Source organism: Ambystoma mexicanum, chromosome 10, assembly GCF_040938575.1.
Source record: "Ambystoma mexicanum isolate Mex_15411 chromosome 10, UKY_AmexF1_1, whole genome shotgun sequence".
In the NCBI taxonomy this organism is placed as follows: Eukaryota; Metazoa; Chordata; class Amphibia; order Caudata; family Ambystomatidae; genus Ambystoma; species Ambystoma mexicanum.
Genome location: NC_090932.1, coordinates 642,173,317 through 642,194,561, shown reverse-complemented (window position 1 = coordinate 642,194,561; position 21,245 = coordinate 642,173,317). Strand labels below are relative to the sequence as shown.

Genomic DNA, 21,245 nt, shown 5'->3' with positions numbered 1-21,245 from the left:
GTTCTCCTGGACCAATCGGATTCCTTGTTAAACTACACCACTCACTTTGGTTTACCGGAGTGATCTTCATTTTTGCAGCCTTCTTTCTTGTCTCAGTACTTTGTCTAAAACATGGTACCTCAACACTTATTTTTTCTTTACTCTGCAGGAATTACTCCTCTGTTCTGTTCTGTACCATGTTCACAATAAAACCTACCAGTTCGTCAGGGCAGATGGAAATGGAATCTAACTCCTGGAAAGGGGTAGAAGTGTTCTCTAGGGGTTCATACAGCGTTGCCTTAAGGTGTTCGTCTCCAGTCCCATAAGGGACTTCCCTCCCCAGGTGATATTCCCACGGTGCACCGCCCAGGGGGATTATTGAACTGTGGGGACTCTGCCCTGGCCCGCTGTGAAAGGTCTCCCCCTAAAGGTGAGGGGACGATACCCTCAGATTCGTCACACTATATAATGGAACTGTAATTGTACTCTATGGATGGTAGTGAAATATTTTACAAACTGTCAGTTCCACCCCTTATATGCTGGATTCATCTAACCATATACACAACAAAGTTGGATTCTCCCCAAACAGGTAAGTAGCTGGACTTGAATTTGACGACTATGTTGCTCGGACCTTCCCACCAAAGTTCTCCCCCACCTCTCCATTAAAACTCCCAATCACTTTGGGAGTCCCGGACCTTCAGAAATATCACATTGCAGCACAGTTGGCCCAATTTCAAGCTTGGGATCTTGTCTCTAATCGCCCCAAGTGGGTGGAAATCGAACAATCTCGCCTTCCTCTTCCCCTCCGCTTCCTCCCGTTTATCCCCACCACTCTCCGACGCAACTGGCCAGGGGTACTGACTGCCACCAGGCAGACGTTGAAAGCATGGGAGTGGGCCCGCAGACGTGGAGGCCTACCTGGAACCCTTAGCGCAGCCTCCCCAGTTTTTCTTAACCCTGCTTTCACCCCGGGAGCCCGCCCGCAAAACTTCAGGAACTGGGTGGTGGGAGGCCTCGAAACCTTGGGACAGCCCTTTGAGATGGATGCCCCTCTCACTTTTGAACGATGCAAAATGACTTTCCAGTTTACAGAGGCAGACAGATTCTCCTACGCCCAACTGAGGCACTGGTGCACTCACCCCCAAACTCGAGCTGCCCCAACGAGACCCCTGGACCCCCTAGAGCTCATGATTAAGGACTTGCCGGCCCGGGGCAAAATCTCGGCTTTATACAAACTTTTGCAGGATGACCCTCTCCTCTTCAGGCCCTCCTATATGACCCAATGGGAATCGGACCTGGGTCAAGCGATCGAAGACCACACATGGATAGACATTTGGACGAGAACGCGTACGGCGTCCCGGTGCATTACCAATCGGGAATGCGCCCATAAGCTCTTGTTGCGTTGGTACTACCCCCCCCTTCTCCATCACTTCCAGCGGGCCCTAGATCCCCACTGGTGGCGCCAATGTGGCTCTCCAGGTTCCTACTTCCACATGTGGTGGACTTGCCCCAGAGTGACGGAATTCTGGACCCAATGCCTGGCCATCATTCGAGAGATCACCCAGGTTGAGATCCCCCTAATGCCTGAGCAGGTTCTTTTGGGGATCCCACTTCCGGACTCGTACCCAAGAACGGGGAGAAGAGTGGCACTGATCTTCCATCTCTTACTAGCTGCCAAAATTACAGTGGCTCGCACTTGGAAGTCTCCGGATGGCCCTCTGATAACTCTCTGGTGGCTTAAACTGTATACATTCTAATAGCCGAAAAAGTCACGGTAGCCAAAGTGGGACTGCTCCACCGATTCACTGACACTTGGGCTCCAGTTTTGGACTACGACTGGAACTACCCGGCCCTGACTTTCAAACCACGTTTGATCGCCCGGGCGCTCTCCCCGTCGGAGGGGGTCTCCCAGCTTGCTCAGGCCGAATGAGATATCTTCTGCCACTGACGCGGGAACTTTGGGGGGGGGGCGTTCGAGTATATATATTTTCCTTTTTTTCTTTGCTTGACCTACCTGTGAGACTCAATTACTGTTCATTTCTTGTTTCCTATGTGCTGTGTTATAAATAAACAAATTTTAAAAAAAATAAACTTCCAATCACTGTCACTTAAATTTTGGACTGTCTTGAAAAACATTATGCCCTAATCAAAATCTTCTCAAGTCATCTATGCTAGCTTCCATTTCTTCAGATGTATGCATCTCTCACTGACCTAAATCTTTTGTCATACCTTATATGTCTATTTCATTGCTTTTCTCTGATCACTTTGCCCACTTTCTTTTCATGAATCTTATTTTACTTTCCTATGTCTAGGTACTTGTAGAATACGTAACATACACCTAAAGAAACCTTAACGACAAAATGAGGCCTCACAGTAATTTTCAAATTTAAAAATGAAGAATGTCTTAAATATCTCAAAGGCACTGTATTTTTTACAAAAACAAAATGTAAGCAGAATTTAGAGTATGAGGGGCTGGCTAAGAAGGGCTTTCCTTTGAAGACGTTACAAGGAATTTTATTGGAAGGCGCAGAAAGAGTTTGGTGAAGAGATAGTGTATACGTCTTTTAAGGGTGAGGGATAGCAGTGAATTGTTTGACATTAATGAAGCTCATTGGAAGTATCAATTGTAATCAGAACCTTCTTTCTTGCTATTAGACCTTCGCCGATCCTTTTGAACAGCGGAATCCCACATGACGTAGCCTGCAATGCCTTGCGTCTCAGCGTGGGGCGGGAAACCACAAAGGAAGACGTGGACCTTATCATCAAAGACCTGAAGCAAGCAGTGGCAGAGCTGGAGGAGAAGCAACATTTCTTGGGGAACGAATCTTCTGAGACCCACCTTCATGTAGGGTGCATCTCCAACTTGAACCAAATCGAGGCCTGAGATTTTGGGAGGGTCTGAGGATAAAACACCCAGATAGATGTCCTTGAGATATATAGTCACTCAGTATGTCAGAAGGAATCGTTTTTTTCATTTTGTATGTGTATGAGATGTACAAGGGCTGTGTTTGATTCAGCGGGCCTCATAACAAGTTTGGTAATAGTTTGTAGTACTTCCCTGGAATTACTCTCAACCTTGATTACTGTTATCCCCACTTTACCATGGGATTACAAGTGCAGTAATAACTGTGCAAGTCCCCATTTTTGGATTCCATAGGACTCCATTGGATTTTTTGCGGTGTTACTACAGGGGATAATTCGATTACAGCAAATCCAATGATATTTGAGATAAAGTGCTATATGCTGGAGGCAAATTCTCCACTTTACCTCTAAACTAGTTTGGTTGTGTGGGAAATTGGTGGTAAAGTGGCAGTATTACTGTTAACGCTATTTCACTGCAGTTGTTTCTATACCACCAATCTTGTAATGATGCCCAGTGTATGTGTGTGTGTGCTCTTGCATAGATGTTGCTGTGTGTGCACTTACTTGTATAATGGAGTGTCTGCAGTGATGATGCCCAATTGTATACTTGGTTGACCCTACACGTTTTTGCTTGGAAAGTGTGCTTTGTTCAATAGGGGGTGGGGGGCGGTGTGTGTGTGTGTGTGTGTGTTTAGTCGTAGTATGCTCAATGCTATTTGTGCATGAGATGTGACATCTCATTAGAATGACTTCAATGTGATTTTGTGGACATAAGAGTTTTCTTAAATGAGTGTACAAATTATAGAAGGGGGTTGGGATTTGACATGATGGGACTATACATGGAAGCTGTTATGTACATTAGGAGTAACTGAGCACAACCATGGAAATGCCCTATTAATTGGGAAATTCTGCATACAGTGAAACTCCTTCCATGGTAGTGACAAGTTAAAATCACTTAAAATAGTCTCATAAAGGGAATTATTTCCATAAGGAGGTACACTCAGAAATGTTTATAAAACAGGAATCCCCTATTGTAATACTACCAATAATCAACTGGTTTTTGGAAATCATTTTTGTGGAGTTACTACAAGTGATAGTTCAGTTACAGCAAATCCAATGATATTCAGAGATAAAGTGCTATATGCTGAAGGCAAATTCTCCACTTCATCTCCAAACTCGGTGGAATTACTTCAATGACAATGTGATTTATTTACCATATGATTTTTCTTAGATGAGTGTTCAAATTACAAAAGGGGTTTGGAAATTGACATGATGAAACTATACATGGAAGCCATTATGCTCATGTTCACATAGCATGAGCTACTACATTATGAATAACTGAGCACAACCATGGAAATGCCCTATTATTTGGGGTATTCTGCATACAGTAATACTCCTTTTATGGTAGTGACAAGTTAAAATTGCTTAAAATAGTCTCATAGCGGGGAATATTTCCATAAGAAGAGACGCTCATAGGAATGTTTATGAAACAGGAATCCCCTAGTGTAATACTACTGATAATAGTCTGGCTTTTGGAAATCATTTTGTCCACCTCCGTGTCTTTCAGGCTTCCATCAGCCCAATCTGGACTAAATCCTGTAATCATTAGGTTTTGTATAATTTATACTGCTGGTTCTTGGACCAATGAATCAATTTTGCCAGCCAAACCCCAAGATCTGGTTGCTGGATACATTGGATTTTTTTATGATAAAAATTACTTTTGGTAAAATGTTTTTTTTAGAGGTCCCAACGTTTTTCACAGAATTAATTTAAACCTAACTCCCAAAATCTTTTAGAGGGTTCCACAGCTCAACTCAAATAAGCTTTCACCACCAGAGGGGAACCTGTTACGGGAACATGTTAATTGGCTATGAAGGGGAATATGGAAATGTCTGCAGGTCTGTTGTCTATAAAAGTAAAAACACAGGTGCTTGTTTTATATTTTAAATCGTGCTGTAAATTAGTCTTATTTTTTGTGTGTGTGTGTGTGTGTGTGTCTGTGCGCACACAGAGGAACAATATTGTTAAATATCTTGCAGCTTTTTATGCACTTGACCAGTCTTTGAAACACAGAATTACTGTAATAGGTTAATGTTATAAGAGCATAATTTCTCTTATAGATGCAACACAACATGGTAAGCCAAGGTTGTTATGGTTTTATCCACAATATTTCTGAATATTTGATTCTCCCTTTAAGTATTGTGGGTCTCATAGTAAGGCATTTCGGCCTCATGTATAATCTGTTACATGTTAATAGCCAAAACATTATTAACTGTACATAGTGTTTCTCAGCTGCTGCATTAAAATCAAGTTTGTTTCTCAGTATAACGTTTTGAGATACAAGTCTGTCTTCAGCATCAGATATATATATAAGAATTCATGAAATAAACATGCGTCATGGATTAGGTTCTGCAGTTCAGTCCTCAAATAAAAATTGTCTATGCAGCACCAGATGTCCAATCTTCTTCAACATGACTCCCTCGATTACAGAGCTCAGGAAAATACTATGCATCATCATACTGTAAAAACACTTCAACATACATAGGACTATGACTATTATCACAACATTAAGGCTGTCATTGTTAGGGAGAATGCTAATTTCTTTGCTAATTCCCTTCAACCTTAGAGACCCCCAGCTCTTTTGCTGGACTTTAGGACTTTTTAATTTTAACCCTGGAGGGAGTGAGTGAGACCTTTTGCTAACTCTCATGTGTTTTGACCTGAGTTGGGTTATGTGTTTCCACTGTTTTTGGAGTCAGACAAACTACATAGGCATCTACCTTTTGTATGGTGATACACAGCACCTTCAGTGCAGTGTCACATAGAAATCCTTTAGATTTCTCATACGGTTTAAATACCTTTACTTAGGTGAGCTACTGTTCCCAAGAATAGTAAAGTGAAATTGACTTGACTTACCCTTTCTCTTTTGTAGGTTCAGGACACACCATCTTGTGGAGTGCTGGGGGGGGGGGTTACCTAGTAGCCCCTTATTCTACAGTCTCATGTAATTGTTACGTAGTGAGCCAGAGACAATAAAGTGTTCAGCAACGTTTTTATTACACGGCTCACCAGTCTTCACGCTATTGTAAGCAAAACCAAAAAATACGGGACTTCCTCTCTTCAAGAAAATGCAGCTTTACAGTTCGTAGCGGCTTGAGCGTGGTCTTCACAAGGTCGTTTCTTTAAGTAAATGTCCCGCACTTCCTTCAGTGCTTTCACCAGGCTTGCGGCTGTAGGTTTTCCGAGGCTCAGCCCACTGGTCCGCATGGCCCCAGAAATCGAGGGAACCTAAAACAGACACCTCCCCCTTGTCCGTCCTTACGCTGCTTAAGGCTCCTTTCCCTTCAGGCCCTTCCTCCGCTGCACAGCCGACTTTGACCGCAGGTCTGGTAGGGCGTTCTCTGGCAGTTCTTTCTCTCCTCCCTAGTACGCCCACTGGTACTCGGGACTGGTCTCGCTCCACTCCGGGGCAGCTCAGTCAGCCTCCTTCCACTCCTGCAAGGCAAGACCCACTCTGAGTGGTTTGGTGATGCTTTTAACCCAGGTGCCCCTCCTCCCCAGTGATTACCGCCGGGTGTTCCCAGCAATGGTTCCCCACACCTGCTGCTAATTCCCCTCCTCCCCTCTCAGCCCTCAAGGTGTTAGCCTTGGTTTTAGTCACTGATTGTGGGGGTCTGCCTGAATATGGAAGCGTGTCTTCCCATCTTCCTTGCTTATTTTCCTTTCCCCTATTCTGGCTTTTATACTGATGCCGTATTTGGTGGGGAATTCTGAGATATGTAGTCCGTATGTGTTTTATTTCACTTGCTTCACTCAAGGGTAGCATTATTTGATCCGTTGGCTTACATCCCTCCCTGCTGTTCTGTTCTGTACCCACCCTTCGCACAGTATCTCGGGTGGCTGCCACTTCTTCACCATCACGGTAACATTGTTATGTTATGTTCTCCCTGTTACCCTCACTACTTTAAATAGCTGGTGGCAGTGGTTTTATTTTCCTACCACTGTGCTTTTCTACCGCTGGCTGAACCCTCAGCTGCAGTACAGCACCTATGGGTGACCATTTCGTCAAAATGGCCCTGGTCTTTTTTCACCATTTTCTGTTTGTGGCGTCTTTCTTGGGTTTTACTCTGTGTGCGTTAAGCCAGGTTTGAGCACTTTGTTAGTTTTGCCCATTTCGTCAAAATGGCCCTGGTCTTTTTTCACCATTTTCTGTTTGTGGCGTCTTTCTTGGGTTTTACTCTGTGTGCGTTAAGCCAGGTTTGAGCACTTTGTTAGTTTTGCCTTTGGCAGGCTTCAGCCCTAAAGTGTGTCTGGAAAGGTGGGATGTGAGGGAGATCCCGAAACTCCCCTGTCCTTTGTCTCTAGGAATGCCTGAATTCAACCAGTCCTGGTTGGCTGGCTGGCTGTCCTTTCAGGACATCCACCCTGCTTTGTGATTGACCGCCTAGGCTGTGCATGAATGGGAGAAACCTGCTTAAAAGGCGAGTGTTTTGGGACTAGAGGCAGAGTTGACCACTGGAAGAAAAACCCAAAAAAGAAACCGTGAACAAAGCTTGCTGCATCCTCCTGGACCTTTCAATGGCACAGTGAAGCCCGGCTGCTGTGCTGGAACTCTTTTTCGATTCGACAGAGAAGCTCTGGAAGGGACGACTTCTCCCCTTGGGTTAGTGGGACCAACTAACCCCGAGACGAACTCCTCTGAACCATATTCCCCGACTGGCTGTACTTCGCTGCTGCAAGAACCGGGTGCCTGGGGTCGAGTAATCTGTAGTCGAGGGCAACACCTGAAATCTGGCTAGAAGCTTCAGGAGTCTCCTAAGGACCCTACAGAAGCAGGATGACCAGAGCTTGAGTCCCCTCACCAGAGTGCAGGACCCAAGGAGTGAAGGAAGCGCAACCGGTATCCCAAATCTGCGACAGTGCTGTTTACGAAGTGCTGAAACAGCGAAGTGCTGCTGAACTGAAAAGAGCCTGTAGCTGCCAACGACCTCCCAATTACCGCCGCAGGAGCCCTCCAGAAGTCCTCCCTCTTGTCCCCACTACTGAGGTTCAGGAACACAGGATCTGCACCGCTGTAACAGGACAGAATCCACCTGGCTCACTCTTCTTCAAACCAGAGGTACTGTTTGGACTTGGGGTACTTACCTCATGTCTTTTTAGTTGTGCTTTTCTCAGTTGGGAATTGCATTTGCTTACCTTAGAGTTGATTCCAACTCTCGTTCCACAGGCTGACCGCTTGTGACCCTACAAGTGCCTCAGCTCCATAGACTGTTTCAAATTAACTTTGGCTGTCCTGGCTCCCTGCAGACTCTTTTAGCCCATTGACTTTGATATTGCTGTCCCTCATAGGTGGTAACTTTATTTTTTTTTTATTTTGATACAGCTGAAATCAATCAACTTTTCAAAATTACATAAATATAAACATAAAATTAAAAGATCCATTTCAATTACAATTTTTGACACAAGTTCACTTACAATTTCACATAAAAAACCTTAACGAGACATAAAGGAGCAAAAGGAAAGAAAGAAAGTAAAATAAAAGAAGATAAAGTCACTAAAATACAAGAGCACAGCCAAAAGATAAAAAACTGATATGAACAGATAAGAACATCTTAATTCTAAACTCATATTGTCATTTAATAACAACAAATTTTGTAAATTGGCTCAGTTCTACTTAACTATAACATAATTTTAGTTGGTAAAATATTTTCAAGAAATTGTACCAGGGCTTTAATTACCGCAAACCTCTGACTATTAAATAAAATGCTCCAAGTCTCAATTTCATTCCTTTCCATATGAAGGTCTAACAAGTTTGAAAAGTATTTATTTCTGATATCTTTCAATTTAGGGCACGATACTATCACATGTTGTAATGTTTCCCTTACAGAGAGTATTTCACAAAATCGACAAAAATTTAAGTCGGCGGAAACAATTTGGCGCCTCACTAGCTGCTCTCTCGTAGGCCATAAGTTCAACCTTATACGGAAATATTGATTTCTGATTTTTGCTGAGGGGCATTTCATGAAATAACTTGCCGCTTGACCCATTCGCTTATTGCCAAAAATTCTGTTATCAAAGTCTCTGTAATTAATGCAGAGCTCATAGTTCTTAATCCAAGCCCATTGATAAGAGTTTCTTAGCACTGGTTGGGCTATCAATTAAGAACTGTAAGGAGATATTTGCCTCCACAATAATTTTTAGAACAAAAGTTCGCCATTTTGCAGGGAAGTATAGGACAGAGGTGGTCAAATAGCGGGCAACTATGCTCAAAATGTTATTGTTTGTCACATCCATCAAGCATTTTCGGAAAAAGGTACACATTCTCCATTTAACTCTACTTGCTAGAGAGTTGATGCCCAATTCAAAACGTAGTATAGGCAAAGGCACACAATTGGGTAAGTGTAGCACCTTTTTCCAGAAAGCAGCTTCGAGTTTATTCCATAATTGATCATTTACGTAAAGTTTAGACTCAGTGCCATATAGGAGACTAGCAATCACTTTTTGTTCGTAGAACATAAATAAATGCCTTAAAGTGAATTTGCCGTATCTATAAACAAGTATTTTAGCTTGTGACACCAATGATAGCAGTTTGGATTGCAGCATTATCAAATATTTGGGATCTCCAATAGTATTTTGGATAAACAAGCCCAAATATTTGTATTCAGAAACTATTTGCAAAGGTTCAAGTTGGAGATTCCAAACCACATGTTGGTTCTTACATCTACCCTTAGGTCTGCATATCATGATTTGTGATTTTTCCAAATTTATTTTTAATTGGTTCTTCAGGGCATAATCAGACAGCGCAGATAACATATTCTGGAGGCCCTCAGGCGTCTGCGTCTGCGAAACTAAAACCAGGTCATCAGCGTAAAGAAGCCAAGGTATTCTCTGGCCACCCAATTCAGGCACATCCGATGAAATGCGATGAAAAGCCTAAGTCAAGAATGAACAAATTAAATAAAAATGAAGCCAGAATACACCCCTGTTTGAGTCCTAAAAATGTGGCAAAAGATGCAGATAAACCTTCTGTGGAAAGTCTGACACGCATAAAGGTTTCTGAATGTAATTGAATGATTAAGGATAACAGAGAGGACGGACAACCAAGTGAATATAACTTATGAAATAACAAATTCCGATTGATAGAATCAAAAGCAGAACGAAAATCAATAAAAGCAAGATATAAGGATTGATTGCGTGCTGCATATTGTGACTTGAGCATGTTCAGTGAGATCATGTTGGGTAAGGTGCCAAGACCAGCGACAAAGCCTGATTGTAAAGGATCCATTTTTGAGCATTCCTTCGACCACTTTCTTAATTCTCTAAGAATTATACGTGAGTATATCTTGACAGGTACATCAAGAAGGGAGATGGGCCGATAGCTGGCAGGGTCGGCTCAATCTCCCTTCTTGTAAATAGGGATGACGATTGATTGTTTCCACGACATTGGAATCGTTTGTGAAACATTGATAGATTCAAACAGGAGGCACAAAATATCTGCCCAAATGTCCGGAAATTGTTTGAGATGTATATTGGCCAAACCATCCGGACCAGGGGCTCTAGAATTGCTTGCCTGTTTTATAAAGTACAATATGTCATCTCTATCGAAGGCCAAATGCAGTGGTGGTAAAGCCACTGGAACTGCTAAATCTACATTTGACAGGGGATCTGCAAATAAGGTCGAATAATGCTGAATCCACATAGATTCCGTCACATCATTAGCTTGGACAGCCACCTGATGTCCCTCTGTAACCTGATTAATAATATTCCAAGATTGAGCAGAATTCTTCTCTGCTAAGGCCTTTAACATAGAATTTCCATCAGATTGATAAAGTTTAGCCCTCATACCCCTCACCCAGTTTCTGTACTTTGTTCTAATTTGGGTCAAGAGGGGTGAGCGCATATCTGCTGGCAATTTGAGGGCGGCTCTCCTATCTGCCCTCATGCTGGCTTTTTTGGCTCTAATTTCCTGGTCAGGTAGATGTAAATGAGGTGTCTGTTTCAGTTTGTGCAGAGAAGAGCTTGCTTGGAACAATTGCATCAAGTTATGATAAATGACATCACCAGGTGAAAACCCCCCTTTTTGACTAATCAATTTTGCGTGATAGCAGTCCCTAAAAGCCGTAAGTGATGTTTCCGACCATAACAGTCTGTTCCTCGCAGGATTAACTTTGATAGGACCCATAGTATAAATAGGGTCCAAATTAGATGTGTGAAAGTTTAAGGACCACGTCATATTTAGGATATTGTGATCACTGGCTTCTGTATCTATTATTTCAAATGCTGAAATGTTGTTTAGCAAACTTGCATTTACATACATAAAATCAATGATACCTCGACTCCGACCACGGTGCCATGTAGCTCTGGGTGGTATATCCTGCGGAAACGCTCCATTTAGCATAAACAGATTTCGGGAATGAACAAGACTCACCCACTTCTGCATGCAAACTTTTTCAGCATTACGTGGAGAACTCAAACAATGCAAGTTTAAATCGCCAGCTAATAGGATGAAATCAGTAAGGCCCTCGAACATGACTATGTCCAAGGCCTTAGTAACAGATTTAAGAAAACAGTTATCATGAATTCCGGAGGGATTCCAATAAACGTTTATCGCCGCACAAGAAAAATTCTTACCCATGATTTTTGACATTTGTAAAAAGGGGCTAGGGGAAAACCATGGTTCAATTTTTAACAAAGAAGATTGTTTCACTGCAGTCAACAGACCCGATGTAGGACGCCCCCGGGAACCTTTCTCAGCTGGATTCAAAAGCACATCATAGTTGTTCCAAGATGGAACGCTCGTGAACCAAGATTCTTGCAACATTATAACATCACGACCCAATAGCTGTGCATTGTTATTATTAAGCAAATGACCATGACCTTGTGAATTCCAGCTAACGAAAGACCAAGAGCAAATTACAAGTTTGTCAAGCTAGTGTTGGCTACTTTTGAGATCGCACAAGCAAGTGCGTGTAGTTACCACTTGTGTTTTGTTTGAAGATTGAGTGAGAGGAAAAGCCTGTGGACATTTTTGTGACGAATCCGAAAACTCTGACATTGTTTGAAGCGTGAAACCCAAATTAGAAAGTTGATGTTTAACCGCCCAAATAGAGTTTACCACAATTCTTGAGTTTATCCAGAGATGTACAGTTGAACAATTTGGTTTGTTAAAAAATTCCACAAGCTCGATATCAATAGATCCGATATCATCTAATTCAGGAATTTCACTAAGAATTGCAAGAATGGAAGCACGATTAAGTTTATATTGTTTGGCTGGAGGAGGCAAGCAAGTAAGAGTTAAAGCATGAATCGCTGGTCGTTTATTGCCTCCAGTCGAACATTTATGTTTTAGTGACAAAGGGAGAGCTTTAGCCATTTGCAGAGGTGCACTAGCTACATTGGGTTTTACATGGATAGAATTTTCAAGGAACTTGTTCACAGACAAATGAATCAGTCTTTCTGTGTCTCTAGTAGAGATAGTCTCAGCCACAGATCCAGTTGCCGTGGACTGTACAGCCACCTGGGAACTAATTTGAGATGGAATAGCCTTAAATCCATCTGGAAGCGCTGTTTGTGTAGGCTGGGTAGAAACAGTCTGTGGAACAGCTTGAGTGGACACAGCGTTTGCCAATTGTTATGAGGATTTTTGTACATATTGCGACGACAAAACAAAAGATTCTTTTGTGGGCAGAGAGTTAGATAGGGGAAAGATCAATTTTTTTGTGGCAGATTTAGATGACATATAATCATCAATTGCTTTCCTTAATTCTTTAAGTCGTGTATCTTTATCTGCAGGGCCGTTCAACAAATCTGCTTTATGGGGAAAATCATCAGTTATGTGATTACTGTGTGTACTTTTGGACATATTAGTCGCCACTCGTATTAGGTCATTTAGAGGGCTGTGGTCCACTGACACTGACGGAACCCTCTCTTTCCGATTGAGTGACTGCAAAGAATATTTTTTTGCAACTACTTTGGCCGCAGCAATAGTAGTGGCGGCAGGTACAGAGATGTTTTTAACAAAAGCTTTGATTTGACTATTTTTGGATTTTTTGCTAGAAGCAGTCTTGTTTCAGATCTATTTTAGCACAATCCACAGAAATTGATTTTCCATCAAATAATGGATACGTTGGTTTCGATGATTTTATTTGCTGATCTAAAGGAGAGTTTTGTACAGCACTCATGGGATCTGTAATGGGATTAGGAAAGCACGGGATAGACTGATATTTTTTTGAGGAGGTTACGAGCAAAGAGGAAGTCTGAGAAGCTTTGGACCTCCTAATTTTTAGGCGACTAAGAGGGGGTCTCAGACTTTCTAACTTATTGGTAAGCGTAAGATGCTCTGCCAGATGCTCTGCCAGAACTTCATTTAATTGATTGGAATGTAAATCAGCCTTCGTAGCTAGGACCTCAAAAAGTTGGCTAAGGCCAAAATAGCAGTATTCATTGAGGTGAGAGCTATTGCAGTTTGAACACTATGCGATTCCACCAGTCCCAGATCTGCAATACCGTGAGCATTTGATTTGCGCGGAGTAGGAGCAGCAAATGACAAATTAACTATGGAATCTGCAGCACTGATGTTAGTAAATAAAATGGGAGATTTAGATAAATTTTCAGGAAGTGTATGAGTAGAGATAAGCGTGTCATTTATGTCATTATCTATTACCGGCATGTCACCAAAGATTGAAATTTTTGAATTTGAAGAATTACTAATGGAGATTGCATGCTGGTCTGGCGTTACGATGGAGGGAATAACAGCGCCAGTTAATACATTTTTTAACAAAATACTGTCAGACAAAGAAACATTTTCATTTGCAAAAGAGACATTTGTTGGGCCACCAGGGCCAGATTTTACCATATCTTCATTTTTGTCTTCCACCATGATGTTCTTGGCTGCATGTCCATTTTGTGAGGCTTTTTGTGGAACGGGCACTTTGGTCATCCTGACCACATGGTGTTAATTTGTTATATCCAGTTCTATTTTCCACGGAAAATACAGTACTTTGGTCACTGCAAAAGGGACGAATGTCCATGCCTAGACGGTTTATAGTTCTTGTGTCCATTTTTAATTTTGAATTTTCTACTCGAGGTGTGGAACTCGAGCGATGTTTTCTTTTAACAGCAGGTCATTTTTCACCATTTACAAAATGAGCAACTGAAATGTGAGGCATTCCTGTTTTTAGGGTGGAGATACCTCGTTTAATTTTCACCAAATCCCAGAAAAGAAAAAATAAGAGAATGGGGTGCAAGGAAAAAATGAAAGTGATAAATATAGAAAGAAAACAAAATATAAAGGAGCAGGAAAGTAAAAGAACGCCACACGCCGCGACGAGCGCGGCGAAGCGGCAAAGCAGGACTTCTACGGGCTTCCTCGGGTGCGCGCGCGGTGCACGCGCGTTCTTGTATTTATAGGCCGCATCCCAGCAGCAGTAAAGGCTCCTGGTAGATGGAGTCGTATTAAGTAACGAAAAGTTCGCATTTCACAAAAGTCCAGCAGCAGCAAAGGAGAGTCTCCGGGCAAAGCGGGACTTCTACGGGGCTTCCTCGGGTGCGCGCTTGGGAACTTGTTTTAGACTGATATTGCTGGGAAAGGTTTGTCTAGATTCCATTGGAAGATGTAAGTGCCCTCACATATACTGGGAACCTGTTTAACATTTTCCTTCCTTAAACCTTTCCTTACTGCAACCTCAGAATCTGCAAAGTATAACTAGTGTGATGTATAAATGCCATTACTGTCCTTGTGATTGAAGTCACCTCAGGGTATAGGAATTATGTAAGAAGCATATCCAAAAATTACCCACTAACTTGTGCTGATCCTGAAAAGTATTTTTTTAACCAAAACTTTATTTGCTCAACACTGTTTACATGTATGATTAGCTTTGTTTCTCCATGTAACATTCTGCATAGCAAGTTTTAATCAACGTTATACTACATCAACAGTAACATCCCCCTTTCCCCTGTCCCCTCACTCCCACCAGTTCCTACAGGTGGCCCATTAAGTCCTATTAATTGCGGCTCTGCCCTCTGCTTCCTATAAGATTCCCAGTGCCCTCAGTCTCTTCGGGATGTATAGGTGTGCAGTGTCCTTAATTGCGTAGTTTGACGGGAGAACAAACTTTACTGAATTTCCTCAGTGACCCTGTATTGTCGCCGTAATCTTTTCCACATCTATCGTGTCCCATATTGCATAATACCATTGTATAATGTATGGCTGCTCCTTCTGTTTCTGCTGTTACATCTCTTTGTGGTCTTCATTCAGTTTGCCCATAATCTACCAGCACCCCCACCAATACTTACTTTGTCCATCAGGTGCAGCGCCTAGGAGTACCTCTACTCTCTCAAAGTCCTTGTCTAATTCCATTATTTCAAGCACCTTTGATTTCACCTCCTGACAGGAATGTTTCAGCCGCTGGCATCCCCACCAGATGTGTTCCATTCTTCCCGTTTCCCCACACCCTCTCCAACACTCTGCTGACATTGTGGGAATCATTTTATGAAGTCCCTCTGGGGTGTAATGCCACTGGTGCAGCAGCTTGTATTGTAGTTCCCGATGTTGTACCGAAGTGTATGAGATGTACCAACTCTTTTGTGCTGTGTCCCGTTCCTTGTCAGTGAGCGCCTTTCCTCTTACCTTCCCCCATTTATGCCTGAGTGTCCCTTCAGCCTCCTTCTCCCCACTTAACAAGATCTTATAATTGCTGAAATCAGTCCCATGTTATTCTCTACGGATGACATTAGCTTTTCCCACTCTGTATATTCCCTTGTAGCCCCTTCTATCATTGCGGGGGTTCCCGCCCAATGTCTTAGTTGTTGATATGCAAACAGCTCCCCTTTCTTTAGGCCCAGTTCCCTTCTAGAGTCTGTAAATTACATAGTGTGTTCCTTCATAGAGATCGCCAATTTCCCCTGCCTCCACCCACTGTTTGAACCTATTGTACTCCCTACCTGGTGGAAAAGCGGGGTTGCCGAAAATGGGTGTCCGTGCCTATGGCCAAGGAGATAATTTAAACCTCTTCTTCAGCTGCTCCCAGATCTTCAAGGTATTTCTTGTAATTGGATTCCCTAATAGCCCCTCTGGCCTGTCCACCTTCCTCATCGCAGACACTTTCCAAAGGTGCTCTCCCGCCATTGCTTGCCCCATGCGTACCTGATGTTTCTGATTTATCCGCCCTCCCCCACTCTGATATAGCTCCCAGCTGCGCTGCCTGGTAATATTTCATTGTGTTGGGCAGGCGCCTCCTCCCTGAGCCTTACTCCTGAATAACATTTTCCTCCCTATCCTCTGCTTTTTCCCTCCCCAAATAAAACCCATGATGCATTCCTGAATGTCTTTCATCAGTTTCCCTGGGACTGCTAGGGGAATCGCCTAAAAGAGCTATAAGAGCCGAGGAAGTACGTTCATTTTGACAGTGGCTATCCTTCCAAACCATGATATGTACAGCCCTCTCCATCTTGCTAAGTCAGACTTAATTTGTTTCAGCAGCGGCAGGTAATTTGCCCCCACTATTTGTTTTATCGAAGTTATGTTCACCCCCAAGTATCTGACTGGTCCTGAAGCCCACTTGAAAGGGTTGCTGTTTTCCAGCTGTTTCCTTTCCCTCTCCCCTATGGATAGATTTAAAATCTCTGACTTTCTGAAGTTCACTTTAAAGCCTGACACTGCAGAGAAAGCCCTTATCTCCTCCATTATTGCCAGTAGCGAGTTCTCCAGTTCGGTGATCATCAGTATCACATCATCGGCGAACAGGCCTATTTTGTGGTTTGTCTTTGCCCATCTGACCCCTCGGACCTCCCTATTCTTCCTTATCTGATGCGCAAAGCATTCCATCAACAGGGCAAAAAGGAGTGGGGAGAGTGGGCAGCCTTGCTTTGTTCCCCTCCTTATTGAGAATGGGTTGGTCAGCCCCCCCATTCACTTTAACCTTAGCTTGAGGATGCTGGTAGTTAGCCTGATTCGTTCTAAAAAAATTAGGTCCTAATCCCACTTTTCTGAGTATTTGCTCCATGAAAGCCTAATTGACACGGTAAAATGCCTCCTCGCCATCTAGCATCATCAGGCAGGTGGGTATAGCACCTCCCTACCCGCTTTGTCAAAAATATGTAATACCCTTCTTATAATGTCAAACGTGTTCCATCCTTGAATAAACCCTGGTTGGTCCTGCATCACCAGCCCCGGTAGAATCCCTTCTAACTTTGCCGCTAGTACCCTCGTATATATTTTGGCGTCCACATTGATGAGCGCTATAGAGCGGTATGAGGAGCACAGGTGTGGGTTGTTTCCCGGCTTCGGGATGAGAATGATATGTGCCATTTTCATAGATTTGGTAATCTCCCCTTTCTCTCGAAAATAGTTAAATACTTCCGTAGGTATTTGGTGAGTGATTCCCTAAATATGTCGAATGCTGCTGTTAGCCCATCTTCGCCCCGGGGCTTTAGTTTACCTTTAATCAGGATATTGCTCTTTGCACCTTTCCGCATGTTATGGGTTCCTCTAGTTGGTCTTTTTGCTCTGAAGTTAGTCTTGGCCCTTCCCAACCTGCTAGGTATGCCACTTGCCCTTCCCCAACAGCTGGGTCCGCCCCGTACAAGTCTGCATAGAACTCTCTCACAATCTTACATTTGGCTCCCTCCGCCCCCACTTGCTTGCCCCCCCTATCCTCCAGTGTCTATAAATGCTTTCTGTTCTCTAGCCCTTATCCTCCACGCTAGGACTATCCCTAATGTATTACATTGCTTATAGAACTTCTGTCTGCTCCTTAGGAGGGTGCTCTCCACCCACCTGTAAGTCATCTGTTTCAGTTGTCCTCTCACATGCGCTAGTCTTCTGGCCACTTTATTTGTTCCCTTCTCCTTATGCATCTTCTCGAGTTCCCGGATCTCTTTTCTATAGTCCTCCCTCTGCCTCCCTCCTTTCCTTGCGGCTCTTCTTTGAATTATTCTTTAATGTGCTGCTTGAACACATCCCATCTCTCCCCCGGGCTGTTTTCCTCATCCCCCCTGCCCTCCACGAATTTGTGTATCTCATTCTTGGTTTGTTGCCTCACCTTGCGATCTCTGATAAGATACTCTTCTTCTAATCTCCAGTCCCTCTCCGCGTGTTCCCTCCCTCCCACTCTAGTGAGACCGGCGCATGGTCTGATATTGTCATGCTCCCCATATGTACTCTGCTGGTTGCTTGAACCACCCTTGTGTTGCCATAATATAGTCGATTCTGGAGTAGGTCTTGTGAACATGCGAGTAAAAGGAGTAGTGTCTCTCTTGTGGGTGGTGTGTCCTCCACACATTATTGACCCCCTCTTCTTTAAACCTCCTTAGCAGGTGTTTGGACGTTGTCCCCGTTGCATGCCCCCTCAGACCACCTTACATATCCCAGACGGCGTCTGCTGCTAGATGAAAATCCCCAGATATGATAATGTCCCCCTTCCAGAACTTGCCCAGCTCCTCTAGAAACCTTTTAAAGAACCCTTCCTGCCCATGATTGGGGGCATATACTGATGCCCATTTATACATCTGTCCCCTCATTTTCCCTTTCAACATCACATACCTCCCCTCTGGGTCCCGTTTGACCTTGGTCCCTTCCATTCATAAATTTTTATGGAAAAGGATTTCTACCGCTGCCCGTTTAGTTCCTGCTGTAGCATGGAATTGCAGTGGATAGTTCCTACTATGCAGGTGACCCTCATCCCCCTTTATCAGATGCGTTTCCTGCAGGCAGACTATTTCTGGTCCCTCTTTGTCAATTTCACTCAGGATTGTGACCATCTTATTAGGGCTGTTCAGTCCCCTTACAGTCCATGAGTTTAACCTATACATCCCTTCTTGCTGGTATTTATCCCCGGTTTCCCTGACACCCTTTGCTTCCTCTGAATGACTGAGCCTTTGTCTCATTGCACCCGGCCACCCTCAGAACTTGTAACTGTCCGTGGATCCATTGCCCAGGTTTTCAACGTGTTCCCCTTTATGGACTGTGTATGTTATCGCCCCCCCCCCCCCGCCCGCCCCTTTACCAATTCCTTACCCCACACTAGGCTATATTCTAGTCCTTGAGTTCTTTTGTAGTGAGAATCTTCCTAGGTCCCATTGATGATCTTCACGTCATCTGGGCCTTTTTCATGGTCCACCCTTAGGGCCCAAATCGTGCCTTGCCCAATGTCTCTCCTGGGTGGTTTTTCGAGCTATCTTCTCCTTTCTCTCTGTGAGCCACCCCCAGGGCCCTTAGACCATCCTCCATCTGGGAAACAGTTTGTTCCTCGTTGCCCATGCAAAATTGAAGCCTTGTCATCTTCCTGTTATTCAATTCCTCTGTGAGTGGTTTGAATGAGCGTCTCCTCGCCAGTGTGGCTTGGGACAGGTCGCCGTATAGCTGGACTTCACATCCACTCATCCCCTCACTCACATTGTTTCCTTTGTCCTGGCCGCCCCTATTAGCTGCGCCTTGTCCTTGTAGTTATGCATTTTTACTAGTATGTCATGGGGTCTTGCACCTGGGTCCATCCACCGACTGCCTACTCTGTGTGCTCTTTCTATCCCCATACTTCAGGCCTGCTCCCCTCTACCAGATTCTCAAACAGTTCCCGAATGCAGGTTTGAGATCATGGCCATCCATTCCCTCTCCCAGGACCTTGATCTGAGCGCCGGTGTTACCGTGTCCGTGTGGCACAGCTGCCGGAATCAATGGTTGATTCTGTGCCAGCGTGCATGCGCATTCAGGCATGCTGGAAACGGTAGCACTGGCATGCCGGTAACACCACCAAATGCCCCCCAAAAAACCTACACCAGCACCCTCGCTGCCGCTGACTCCAATTCTGGCTCCGAGCCCCCGGACCTACCGGCACCGTTGTTACCAGCACCAGAAATAACGTGATCACCGCAACAGGAAATGTACCGGCGGCCATTAACAAAACGCAATCCATTGCAATCCTCAGTGCACAAGAGTCAGAGCCACATCCAAAGCACTGACAAAGTACCCAATGCATGTCCTCAAGGCTACCAGCTGCATGATGGTACAAGCAGCGGTTCAGCGAGGCTGAACTCAACATGCTGGCGGACACGCTAGTGGAAAACTCTGAAGAAGTCTTCAGCAGTGATCTACGCCGGCAAACTCAATTGCACGAAAATGCCATATGTGAGAAGGTGACCCGGAAGGTCTCAGCGGTTGGGACAGCCACCAGGACAGTCAGGGACTGCAGCGGTGGGACGATCTTCATCTCAGGGTGCGGAACCTCCTTTGCGCACAGCGCGCTCAGGGCACAGCCACAGGAGGGGGACCGGCATCTCCAATTCAACTCCAGCCCTGGGAAGAAACTTGCAGCAGTGTGATGCACCTGGAAGCCATCGAGGGAGTAGGAGCTGCGGAGGCTGGAGGTGCAACATCTGATGAGGCTGGTGAGTCCCCGTAAGCCCAATATCAGATCACACACCTTGTACCCTGCATGTCCAGTATGTTGTAGCCAATGCCAGTACAGCCCTGCACTCACAACGCTGTTTATGGTCCTGTACACTGCTATATTTGCGCTTTACTGGTTTGAGATTTCTGGGTAAGATTTTTATGCTGGTTACTGCCCCCCCAATTAAACACTGCAAAGGGCCTCGTAGTTGGACTCACCCAGCAGTCAAGTGTGCTATGCTGGTTAATGCCCCTCCCCCACCAAATTCAACACTACGCAGGGCCTAGTAGTTGGACTCACCCAGCAGCCAGGTGTGCTATGCTGGTAATTGCCCCCCCACCCCAGATTCAACACTGCACAGGGCCTAGTAGTAGCCAAGGAAACTTGCACAGCAATGGGTGATGAGTTGGCTTGCATCACACACCATCGGTACGTTCAGTGAATGGAACAGCTTCCTGTTGCGGTACACTGCCTCCACTGCATGCCTGGCCACAAGCTCAACATGTGTGCAGTCCAGCGCACCGATTACATTAGGCATGTCTGCAAGGGCTTGGAATTCTATTTTTGTCATATTTACCTCATCAGCAGTCCGGGGTAGGCTGATGTGGTCTTGTACTTGACTGAGGAGTGCATCAAGCACCTGGAAGAGCACACGGGAGAAACAGGGTTGCGAGATACCATGCAGCTGCCCAACGGTGTCCCGATATGCGCCTGTGGCAAGGAAATGTAGCGTAGACACTACCTTCAGCAAGGGGGAGATGGCTATACGGATATTAATGAGGTTCACCAGGTAATCCTGTATCAGGTCCACTATTGTGGTGATGGTGTCTCTGTCTAACCGGTACAGGGTGTGGATTTGAGCGTGGGTGAGGTTGAATGGTGTGCCCTTAAGCAAGGGATGGGTGGCTGCCTGCATGCTGCAACCTGCTGGACATTGTGGATTTGCAGGGCCATGATAGCCCTCCTTCTCCTCAAGTGCTTCCGCTGCATCCTCCGCCACACTGCCTCTTGAAATAGTAG

General features: G+C 44.4%; 1 protein-coding gene across 6 annotated transcripts in view; it reads left to right on the top strand.

Moving 5' to 3' along the window:
* The window catches only part of SCLY (selenocysteine lyase), a 951,200-nt gene that overhangs the window by 900,323 nt on the left and 29,632 nt on the right, over window positions 1-21,245 (top strand). For 4 of the 6 annotated variants that reach the window (XM_069618226.1, XM_069618229.1, XM_069618227.1 and 1 more), the window contains one exon: window positions 2,635-2,824. In XM_069618226.1, coding sequence (XP_069474327.1) covers window positions 2,635-2,824 — 190 coding nt within the window. Of the gene's footprint in view, window positions 1-2,634; window positions 5,290-21,245 lie in introns of those variants that run through there. The other 2 variants (XM_069618230.1, XM_069618231.1) reach the window with 2 other exon arrangements.